This window comes from Plecotus auritus (assembly GCF_963455305.1).
Source record: "Plecotus auritus genome assembly, chromosome: X".
NCBI lineage: Eukaryota > Metazoa > Chordata > Mammalia > Chiroptera > Vespertilionidae > Plecotus > Plecotus auritus.
In genome coordinates, this window is record NC_137784.1 from 134,312,897 (window position 1) to 134,325,397 (window position 12,501).

At 40.4% G+C, this 12,501-nt stretch overlaps 1 protein-coding gene across 1 annotated transcript; it reads left to right on the plus strand.

Annotated features, from left to right (window-relative positions):
• Window positions 1–1,240: 1,240 nt before the first annotated feature.
• On the plus strand, window positions 1,241–6,227 carry SPIN3 (spindlin family member 3). Its single transcript, XM_080652838.1, has 2 exons — window positions 1,241–1,465; window positions 1,669–6,227. Exon 2 carries the CDS (start codon window positions 1,862–1,864, stop codon window positions 2,636–2,638), a length of 777 nt encoding a protein of 258 aa, XP_080508964.1. The 5' UTR covers window positions 1,241–1,465; window positions 1,669–1,861; the 3' UTR covers window positions 2,639–6,227.
• Window positions 6,228–12,501: the final 6,274 nt, after the last annotated feature.

Below are 12,501 nucleotides of genomic sequence, written 5' to 3' on the forward strand. Positions count from 1 at the left end.
AAAGGTACTCTTACCATTTGCAACAGCATGGATGGACCTGGAGAGCATTATGCTAATCGAAATAAGCCAGTCAGAGAAAGATAAATATCACATGATCTCACTCATATGTGGGATACAATGATCAACATAAACTGATGAACAAAAATAGATCCAGAGACAAGGTAACACTGAACAGACCATCCAACATCAGAGAGAAGGCAGGGGAGGGACGGGTTAGAGAGCAATCAAAGGACTTGTATGCATGCATATTAGCATAACCAATGGACACAGACACTGGGGTGGTGGGGACTTGTCCTGGGGGGTGGGAGTGGCCGGGGTGGTCAATCAGGGGGGAAAATGAGACATATGTAATACTTTAAACAATAAAAAAGAACAGATTAATAATTCATGTGCAAGCATCATTTATAAACTTTTATTTACAAAACTAAACATCTGATTGGAGAGAATGGTTAAATTATGAAAATATCCTTATGCTGATTTTAATGAAGGTACTACAAAAATGTATAAGACAATATCTAATAAACTGAGCAAATATCTATTCTATATGGAAAAGAGTATACCATGAAAATGCATATGCAAAATTATTCCAGTTTTGTAAGTGCTTATTGAAAAGGCAATGTAAAATGTTCATAGTTTGCTCTGAGGTGTGGGGAATGGGATGTGAGCTTACACTTGACTTTCTTCATGTCAATTTTCTGAGTTTTGCCCACATTGTGCATACAATTCTTCAGCAAGCGGTGAAAAAAGGAGAGAAAGAGAAAAGAAAAAAAAATTATCCTCAAGAAGTAAAGTCTGGGAATGACCAGAGAGTTAAAATTACCTAGAGATTGAGTCAAGATGGCAGACTGAGCACTAATGCATTTCTCTCATTTTACCACAAATCCCTTTAAATGACAGGAAGGGCAGGTTTCTGTATATAAAGAATAACTCCAGAAAAGCACGGGGTAAAGGAAAGGGCGAATTCCTAGAAGATGGAAAGCAGATGGGGCAGGGGCACCGAGGTTGGGCTAAGGTAGTGTGGGAGTGGGGAGCCCAGGGGCTCTGAACTGGAGAAAGAGACGCTAGGGGGATGTGAGCGGGGCTGCTCCTGATTTGGAAAGGGGCAGGTCCAGGAACCGAGAAGCGCTTCCCAAGCTCCGGGCAGAGGTGGGCGTGAGAGTTGGGGGAGGAGGGCACACGTTGTTTGGCAGGAAGGGGAGGCCACTCTCCTGGCAGGAAGCTGAGATACAGAGAGGGAGGAGACTGCTGCAGCAGTAGCGGCTGGTGGGATCCCGAAGTGGCACAGGGGCCTCAGCTGCCGATTGGGACGCAGCGGGCCCCTGAGCTCCGTGCTGGAGACACAGCCGCCATCCTCTTCGCCTGCCTGCCACGCACTTCGTCTAAGGATCCTCCTCCTCCACCAGCTTTTGCGAGCTCCCTTCTTGGCGCCTGCTGATCATCTTTCCCCTCCAGGCACACAGCGAAGGTAGCAAAGTGCCTGATTTGGGCACGTGAGGCTTTGGGGAGTCTGTGCCACTTGGCACAATGTTGGAAGCCGGGTGGGAGGAATAGAGGGTGCCCCCTATTTCTTTGACCCTAACGGCAACTCTCTCTCTCTCTCTCTCTCTCTCTCTCTCTCTCTCTCTCTCTCTCTCTCTCTCTCTCTCTCTCTCTCTCTCTCTTGCGTAGCTGGAACGAACCGGGGAGGAAGGTTACTGCAGGCACACGCCAGGATACCTTGATTCCCAGCTTTCGGGAGAAACTTAGGCGTGGGTGCACGGAGTGCACTAATTAGGAGACAAAGCTCAGCGTGTCATACTTTGAATTGATTTTTTCTCAATTTCCTTTCTTGGCCTGCCTTGCAACTGTGCTCCTCTCAGGCATGAAGCCGCCGTTCGCAAAGGCGGCTGCAGAGCAGCGGTCCAGAACAGGCTCAAGGCATGCCGGTGTGCCCGTTTCCGTGATGAAGAGAAAGGCTGCACACAAGAAACACAGGAGCAGACCCCCCTCCCAGCCTCGGAGGAACATCGTGGGCTGCAGAATTCGGCACGGATGGAAAGACGGAGATGAGCCTCTAGTACAGTGGAAGGGAACCGTTCTGGATCAGGTACCTGTAAATCCCTCTCTGTATCTTATCAAATATGATGGCTTTGACTGTGTTTATGGATTGGAACTGCATAAAGATGAAAGAGTGTCATCACTTGAAGTCTTTCCTAATAGAATTGCATCATCTACAATCAGTGATTCACACTTAACAGAAATTCTGATTGGCAAAGCAGTGGAACATATTTTTGAGACAGAGGAAGGTTCCAAAAATGAATGGAGGGGGATGGTCTTGGCTCAGGCACCTGTCATGAAAACATGGTTTTACATTACCTATGAGAAGGATCCTGTTTTATATATGTACCAGCTCTTAGATGATTATAAAGACGGTGACCTACGCATCCTTCCTGAGGCCAATGATTCTTCTCCTGCAGAGAGGGAGCCAGGAGAAGTCATAGACAGCCTAGTAGGCAAACAGGTGGAATATGCCAAAGACGATGGCTCCAAGAGAACTGGCATGGTCATTCATCAGGTAGAAGCCAAACCCTCTGTGTACTTCATCAAATTTGACGACGATTTCCATATCTATGTCTACGATTTGGTAAAAACAACCTAGAAGTCATCTTGAAATTTGCCAAATATGTGAGACTATTTGTAAAATCTGTGCACACACAAAGTCTTTGATTGCTTTCCAATTTGTAAGAACCATCTTCTCGCTTTCTGCATGCTTTTTGCCTGGCCAAAGAAAAAGGAACTGGAACTCAGACATTTTGGGAAGAAAGCTTTTGCCTTTCTCTCCATCCTTTTTTACAGGTTCCTTCCCACAGGAGAGTGATTGATTTATCTAATTAGTGAGAAGGGTAAAGTCTGACATCCATTGGCCCATACTTCTATCTTTGCTGGTGTTAATAGTTTAAATGTAGGTGAACACCTGTTGCCTCATTCTTTTGGGCGCTCGGACTCTCTCTACTCATTGAACTATGAAGCTTCCGGAGATATTAGGTATGACTGGCTGGGTAAGTTTCTTTGCAACTTTAACTCTTCCCTCTAGGTAGCTTCAAAGTGTAATTTGAGGAAGAGTGGGAAGCCATTTTGGTCTCCTGTCCAAGTTGCATTTTTAATTCTGTCTGTACTGAGAGTAAGACTAACATATTGCTCCTTTTCTGGTTCTTACATCTATTGCTCAACTTGTTGCAAAATCAAGAGGGTAATTAGTTTTCATTTTAGCATATAAGTATAGGCTGAGAAACCTTATGAAATTAATAAGAGGGCAAGCATTTGGGAACTGAACTCCCAAGTGGAGAAATCAAGGTTTTTCGTCAATGGTATTAGAGCCTCTGTTGTCTGCAGTAACTCTGGGTAGGACCTGTAGACATGGAGTGGATTTTAACAAACGCAGGCCCTGCAGGCAGACTTTAGCACAAGTAGGCTTTGCCAACCCAATGGAGCATTAAGCCAGGATTTAGCTAGAGTTCTCAGTCACACGGTAAAGCCTGAGTTTATCAAGTGTTGTCAAGTCTGTCCAGGACCTCAAAATTAAAAGAGCAAAAACCTGGAATCAGGCTGAGATACAGATTTCTTTCCTATACCGAGAGAGACAGAACTTTTAGATTAAGTTTTAGATTTGATTCTTAGGGAACTTTTGAGTCCCAGCATATGAGGTGGGCAAGACACTTGCTAGAACTATAAAAGACTTCCTCGTATAAACTGGTGGGCTCATCTTTTATGTTGTCCTAGACAGTGGTCGGCAAACTCATTAGTCAACAGAGCCAAATATCAACAGTACAACGATTAAAATTTCTTTTGAGAGCCGAATTTTTTAAACTTAAACTTCTTCTAATGCCACTTCTTCAAAATAGATTCGCCCAAGCCGTGGTATTTTGTGGAAGAGCCACACTCAAGGGGCCAAAGAGCCGCGTGTGGCTCGTGAGCCGCAGTTTGCCGACCACGGTCCTAGAAGAACTATGGAACACATAGATCAGAATCAATGCTAGATGATCAATAGGCTTAATGATGTTTTAAGAGCATAATGCTGGCATTGGTAGATAGAAATCTAATGGGTACTTATTAGTGTTTTGTTTTTCAACTTTATCCTGTTTGTTGTCTGGTCCTAAGATACTCATATGCGGAAAAGGGTGAGCCCTACTGTGGCAGAAAAATAAGTAATGGAATGGGTACTGTACCTTCCATTAGCACTGGTAAAGGCTAACCAAAGCCTAGGGGAAAAGGTTAAAAATAAGTAAGGTTTTGGAGAGAAGCACCTGGCAAAAGCCAACGTTTTCACACTGGGTCTCTGTACAAGCACCATTAACAGTAACAGACAGGCCTTGGACTTCTGCAAATATGGGGCTGGGATGTGTGGCAATACAATCAAACACTTGGGAAATATCTTCCAAGTTAGTTTAAGTTCACAGGTCATGGATTCTGGACTGCTAGCACAGACAGACTAGCATCCTGCTGAGGATGAAACCAAGAAAACAGTCTCTTTTCTCCCATGTTTTCTCTGTCCTATGTATTAAGTCCTGGTAACATAAGTTTGCTTCCAGTGACTGGGAATTAGTGTGCTTTCTAATTTTGGGGTGTGAAGATGATACTGTGGTCATCTTTTTTAAAATATGTTTTTATTGATTTCAGAGAGGTAAGAGAGAGAGAGATAGAAACATCAATGATGAGAGAGAATCATTGATTGGCTGCCTCCTGCACACCCCACACTGGGGATCGAGCCCCCAACCTGGGCATGTGCCCTGAATGGGAATAGAACCCGTGACCTTCTGGTTCATAGATCGACGCTCAACCACTGAGCAACGCCGGCGAGGCCTGTGGTCATCTTTTGACCTATTGATACTGTGGACTCAAAAATATATAACATGCAGTTGTGAGGTTGGATTAATTCAGCTTCTAACGTCCTGAAGGAACTACACGTAATCAAGATGAAGACAGCCCAGGCTGTGGCTGCTGAAGGAACCATACATCTGTCCAGACATCTCTGTGGGATCCGTATGGCTGAAATGAGAAAAACAAGAAAATGTAAAAGGCAAAATTTTGGACTTTAATTCCTTTGGACTTTAAAATAGAAATTTAACTAGGAGCATTCCTTTCTCCCTTGGAGTTTAATCATTAGAGTGGGTTTTATATAGTTCAAATTAAGGCATTTTCATTATGTAGTTGATATTCTAATTTTTGGAGTATTTTAATATGCTATCTTTGGGGTTCATTGTGTAATCTTTGTAAACTAAATCATATAATGTGGTTGGACATAATTATAAATTAGGGATAAAATAGTGAGTGAATTTTCAGCCTGGGGTATAATGTAGCCTTGGAATTAATTTTAATTACTGCTCTATTCTGACTTATTTCAGAGCCTTCTAGGGTCAAAAACAGAACTGCTCACCAGTCTTCCACAGATGGAAGCAGGATATTCCTAAGATAATGTTGGTCTTCCCCATAGGGGGACAGCCATAGTCTTGGGTGTTGACCACTATGGCTTAGAGAACAAAAATGTCCATGGATATGATGTGATATATCTTATGTCTCTCTCCATGTTCCTGACTCAAGAAAAAAAAAATAAAGGACTCTCACAAGTATTTGAAAGAAAACTTCTACCCACCTCCACTTGCCCCTCATTTCTTCCTTCTGGGAGGAGGAATAAACTTGGTAAAATTGAAAAAAGGGTTATTATGGATAAGCAGCCTAGTCCTAGTTCTCTATGGCTCTTCAGCTCATTATCTCACAGCAAGGTATGGGAAAGAAGGTAGCCTTTCACTACACGGCTGAGTAAATGTCTACTTTCGACTTGGGGTAGAACTACATTTCAGGCTCAGGTCCAAAGCATGTTCTCCAGTCCAGATCTATCAGTAATAAAGCTGGTATTGATTTTTTTCTTTTAAAAATGTTAATATATAAATTGTTTTTGGAGAAAAACACCTGTTTCTGGTAAAAATGCAATGGTACTAAAGGTTATAAAGTAAAAACTAATTTTCTTTCCCCCTTCTCACCCTTACCTCAGTCCCTCAGTCCCACTTTTCAAAGGTAACCACTGTTACCAGTTATTATGTATGCTTTCAGAGATAATCCATGTATGTACAAGCATATTATGTATGTATGTGTGTATATCAGTTTTTTATACTAATGGTGGCATATTATACATGCTGTTCTGAATTTTGCTTTTTCACTTAACAATATATTAAAGCTGATATTTAATCCCACTTTGATGCCTGAGTATTTTTTATTATTTATTACAGAGAGGAAGGGAGAGGGAGAGAGAGAGAGAAACATCAATGATGAGAGAGAATCATTGATTGGCTGCCTCCTGCATGCCCCCACCGCTGGAGATTGAGCCCACAACCCAGGCATGTGCCCTGACCGGGAATGGAACTGTGACCTCCTGGTTCGTAGGTCAACACTCAACCACTGAGCCACACCAGGCTGGTGACCTGTGTGTATTTTTTAGTTGATTTAGAATCTAGAGGGGAAGGGAGGTGTGACTAATTCAAACCTCCAAACCCAAATCTGGTTTAATGAAAACTTACACATCCCTGCAAACCCACCATTTCTGCCTGGCAAATTTTTCTAACTAGTAGAAAGTGAAATGTATGTGAATGTGATGGATTCTGTGGAAGGAACTCCTTGAGAGAGGCCTGCATATTTTTATTGAGGTAAGTTAAAGGGAAACTCAACTATAAATTGAAGCTGTGGGAAAAAGTTAAGGTAATATAATAAGTAACCCAAAAATGAACAATATTTTTTTATTCCAACTTGCACTCACATATACTGTCATATGCAAATTTATGATAGTTTTTATTTGCCTTTTCTAATAGAATGCTTTACTGCATGTAACAGGAAACCTATTTTAAACAGGTTTAAACAGTTACCAAACATCATTAATTCATGTAACTAAAATAATCCAGAGGTTAGATGGGCTTCAGGCATAGTTTGATTGAGGCTCAGGCTCAGTGTGTGGCAGGGGTCCTCAAACTTTTTAAACAGGGGGCCAGTTCACTGTCCCTCAGACCGTTGGAGGGCCGGACTATAGTTAAAAAAAACACAACAAACTATGAACAAATTCTTATGCACACTGCGGGCCCGGGACGAGTCGGCTCCTAAGCAGGACAGGCATCGGCACCCGGCGGGCTAGAAAAATGTCCTCGGGGGGCCGCATGTGGCCCGCGGGCCATAGTTTGAGGACGCCTGGTAGTGTTTTCCCTACTCTATATGTCAATTTGATTCTCAGTTTTCCTTTCCTCATGGTAGCAAAATTGGACCAGCAGTTCCAAGCTTCCACAGTTCCAGTCTAGACAAAAATAAATAACCTGTGTGCTGTGATGCATTCTGAAATGGCTTAGGTCACATATCTGGATCAGTCACTGACATCACGTGGATTAAATGCACTGCATTGAATGGCTTAGCCAGGGCGTGTGTTCCATTCCCGAATCCCTATCTCCCTAGAACCAAATGGATTCCTAGTAAAATCAAAGGCATAAGGAGTGAATGCCAAGAAGCAATCACAAATGTCTAGTATTGCTTCTTATTTTGGGTAGCAAGCATCCAGGGACACCTTTCTTCCCACGTATGTACTTTGAAAAATGCCCACACCTACATGTAGTGAATTTATGTTTTCAAAGGGGAAAAACCTAGTCTTATCCAGTTACTGCATTTTAGCATTTAGATCTCTAGTTGATATGCAGCCATCTTCAGATCCATCATCCTAGCAGTCTTGTCACCTGCAGTTAAATTATAAACTACTCTTCACCCCAACATACCCAATATGCAATTGGGGAGAAATAACCAGGGAAAAGCTACCATTTTAAAAAGGGAGGAAGTAGAAAAAATATTGTTTCTGGTTAAAGGAATATCATAACCTGTTAGAAAAGGACTCCCTGTCCCGGCAGTAAAGTAAGTCCTTTGGTCAGCCAGCCTCTTTTGGTTCTCTAAAAGGGTCTCCCTTGGAGACATATCTTTGGTGAATATACTTTCTGGGAGATGGAGAGCCCTACCAGGCTACTTCACCTTATATCATCTTGTGCCTGGAAGTTCTGGGGTTAAACTGTTGTTGGCTAGAATTGGACGTTGTTTAATATAATAGTTCTCGCCCTAGCTGGTTTGGCTCAGTGGATAGAGCGTTAGCCTGTGGACTGAAGGGTCCCGGGTTTGATTCCTGGTCAGGGCACATGCCCAGGTTGCGGGCTCGATCCCCAGTAGGGGGCGTGCAGGAGGCAGCCGATCAGTGATTCTCTCTCATCATTGATGTTTCTATCTCTCACTCCCTCTCCCTTCCTCTCTAAAATCAATTTTTAAAAGTTATTAAAAATACAATAGTCCTCAAACTTTAGCACATATTAGAATCACCTGGAGAACTTGTTAAAGTACAGATTGCTGGGGCCCACCAACAGATATTGTAATTCAGCAGGTCTAAGGTGGGGTCCAAGGATATACATTTCTAAAAAGTTCTTACAGGAGACTGATGCTGCTGGTCCTGGGACCCCCATGTTGAGAATCACTGAGTTGTAGGTGGCAATTGTGTGAGGACAGAATCATTATTTCCTTAACTCACCTGATAATAAATTTACCTGGGGTACTTCCTAAAATATAAATTGCTAGCCTCACCTTCGATTCAATGAATCAAATTATCTTGGTAGGCAAGTGGGGAAACCTGAAACAGCTCTACTAGTACTAGACATCCCAGGTGATTCTTAACATCATCATCAATGCTGATTGAAAAACACTGGTCTAGGAAATTAAGCCATTTGTGACGATATGGATGGATCTTGAGAGTATTATGCTAAGTGAAATAAGACAGGTGGAAAAGGACAAAAAATGTATGTTTTCACTCATATGTGGAGTAAAAAGCAAAAAAGTAACAAAAACTAACGAAGCAAACAAAAACAAACTCATAGCTACTGACAACATAATGGTGGTTACCAGAGAGAAGGGGTGGAGGAGGGTGAATTGCTAAAAAATATAAAATATATAGACACAGACAACAGTGTGGTGATGGCCAGAAGGAGGGGGTGTAGGGGCTGGGTGGAGGTGGCTAAAGTGGGGGGGGGGGGCGATGAGGGACGTCTGTAATAGTGTCAACAATAAATAAAAAATATGGTAAGGAAGGAAACTAGGCTTATGTTGGTCAACATGCTATGGAGTATAAAGGTATCAAATTATACTGCTGTGCACCTGAAAATTATATATTGCTATTAACCAATGTTACCTCTAAAATTTAATTTAAAATAAATAATAAAGAAAAGTATTACTGAAGTTCACATAAGGAGACATAGAGCACAAGTACTATGTTTGGCAGAATAATGCCCCCACCCTCCCCAATATATCCATGTCCTAATTCCCAAACCCTGTGATTATGGTATCTTAGATGGCATAAGAGACTTTACAGGTGTTATTAGCTATCTTAAGATGGGGAGATTGTTCTGGATTATTCAGATGGGGCCAATGTAACCACAAGGCAGGATCAGTCAGAAAAGGAGATTTGATGATGAAGTAGAGTCAGAGAAAGGAAGAGAGTGACGGTGAAACAAGGGTGAGAGATTTGAAGATGTTACACTGCTGGCTTTGAAGATAGAAGAAGGGGCCTTAAGCCTAGGAATGCAGGTGGCTTCTAAAAGTTAGAAAAGGTAAGGAAACAAATTATCTCCTAGCGCCATCAGAAGGAATGCAGCCTTGTTGACTCAGTTGTGTCTGCCCACTTCTAAAACTGTAATAGAATAAATTTGAGTTGTTGTTAAAAAAAAAGAAATACTGTTAAAGACAAGCAGGGAAAGAAATATAATCTACAAAGGAACCCCCTAATAAGCAATCACTGGATAACTCAGCTAAAACTCTACAGTTCAAGAAAGAATGGAATAGCATGTTCAAAATGTTAAAAGATATAAGTGAGGGTTTATTTATGTGTGCTATGTTTTGTTCCATTGATCTATGTGTCTATTTTTGTGCCAGCACCATACTGTTTTGATTATTATACGTTTGTGGTATAGTTTGAGATCAGGGAGCATGATATCTCCAACTCTGTTCTTTTTCTCAAGATTGCTTTAGCTATTTGGGGTCTTTTCTGGTTCCATATAAATTTCAGTATTATTTGTTTTATTTCTGAGAAGAATGATATTGGTATTTTAATAGGAATTGCATTGAATCTGTAAATTGCTTTGGGTAATATGATCACTTTAACAATATTAATCCCTTCTATCTAAGAGCATGGTGTATCATTCCATTTATTTGTGTCTTCAATTTCTTTCTTCAATGTTTTAGAGTTTTCAGAGTAGAGGTCTTTTACCTCCTTAGGTAAGTTTACTCCTAGGCCTTTTATTCTTTTTGATGCAATTATGAATGGGATTGTTTTGTTCTGATTCTTCATTATTAGTGTACAGGAACATGACCAATTTCTGTATATTAATTGTGTATACTGCTATTTTGCTGATTTCTTTTATTAATTCGGTTATTTTTGGTGTATTCTTTAGGATTTTCTATATATAGTATTGTGTCATCTGCAAATAGTGCCAGTTTTACTTCTTTTTATATTTGGATGCCTTTTATTTCTTTTTCTTATCTGATTGCTGTGGCAAGGACTTCCAGTACTATGATGAATACTAGTTGTAAAAGTGAGTATCCTTGTCTTGTTCCTGACAAAGAAATGGACAGAGGATCTGAAGAGACATTTTTTTCCAGAGAAGACAAGCAGATGGCCAATAGGTGCAAGAAAAGATGATCAATATCACTAATCATTAGGGGAATGCAAATCAAAACCACAAAGAGACAGCACCTCCTATCTATTAGAATGGTTATTATAAAAAAGACAAGAACTAACAAGTGCTGGTTATGATGTGGGAAAAAAGGGAACCCTTATGAATTATTGGTTGGAATGTAAATTGGTTCAGCCACTATGGAAAACACTATGAAAGTTCCTCAAAAAAATAAAAAATGATACTACCATATAATCCAGCAATTCCAGTTCTGGGTATTTATCAAAAGAAAATAAAAACACTAACTTGAAAAATGTATGCACCCCAATGGTCATTTTAGTATTCTTTTTCATTTATTTAGCATTATTTAGGTTATTTATAATACCAAAGATATAGAAACAACCTAAGTGTGCATGATAGGTAAATAAGATGTTTATATATTATAGACATACAACAGAATATTATTTAGCCACAAAAAGAATAAAATCTTGCCATTTGCAACATGAATGAACCTTGAGGACATTATGCTAATTGAAATAAGTCACACAGAGAAAGACAAAAACTGTATGATCTCACTTATATGTGGAATCTTTTTTTAACTTAAAGGGGTTAACTTGTGGTTTCACATTTCTCATCTAAAAAACGTGTTTAGCCTCAAATTCTAACAGTGGGGAATTGTAACCCACCCACCATTCTTTAGACATTATTACTGTAAACGCTGACTGTAATACGTAGCTTGTAGATAAACAGCATATTTGTATAAAAATCCTAGGAACTAACTTTAAAAGATACAGACTCCAACTTTAGTCATCCCAGTTCCAGGAGATTTTCTGACCTTTAACCATAGAACCAGGATGTTGAAGACCAAGATGACGCACATGAGATCATCACTTGACCAGTTTCAAGATCCTTATCAGAATAGACTGTGCTGGCCTGCTCATATATAGAGAACAGATTGAATGGGTGCCAGAGGCAGGAGTTGAGGATAGGCAAAATGGGTGAAGTGAGTCTAAAGGTACAAACTTCCCATCTTAAAATAAAGAAGTCATGCGGATATGATGTACATCATGAGAACAATAGTTAATAATACTGTATTGTGTATTTGAAAGTAGCTAAGAGAGTAGATCTTTAAAATTCTCATCACAAGGAAAAAAAATCTGTAAAATGTATGGTGATGAATGTTTTTATTAATTGAATTTATTGGAGTGACACTAGTTAATTTTTAATTGTAACATTTGTAAATTCCACCAAGCAGGGACTAGGGGTGACAAGAACAATGCAAATGCTGTAAAATAGGCCATATGTTAAAAATGAATTGCATTAGCTATAGCTGGTTTGGCTCAGTAGATAGAGCTTTGGCCTGTGGTCAAGGGCACATGCCTGGGTTGTGGGCTCAATCTCCAGTGGGGGGCGTGCAGGAGGCAGCCGATCAATGATTCTCTCTCATCCTTGATGTTTTTATCTCTCTCTCCCTCTCCCTTCCTCTCTGAAATCAATAAAAATATTAAAAAATGAATTGCATTATTTGCCCAGTGAAATGAGTCCCTCAGTCTATGTAACTCAGAGGGAATTCCCAAACTGGGAATTATTTTTTCCAATAAAATTTACCTACCATTAAGGCTGCTGCTCTCCTGCAAGAGAATGCCTCAACTCAATGAGAGAAAATACAAATTATAACTAACATATTTGTATCCCTGAGATTCATGAGGTGGTTTTCCAAAATTCTATTTTGGACAGAGAGAATATCTGCTATATACTTTGTGAGTTACAGTAGGAGACGTTTTCTTGTAATATT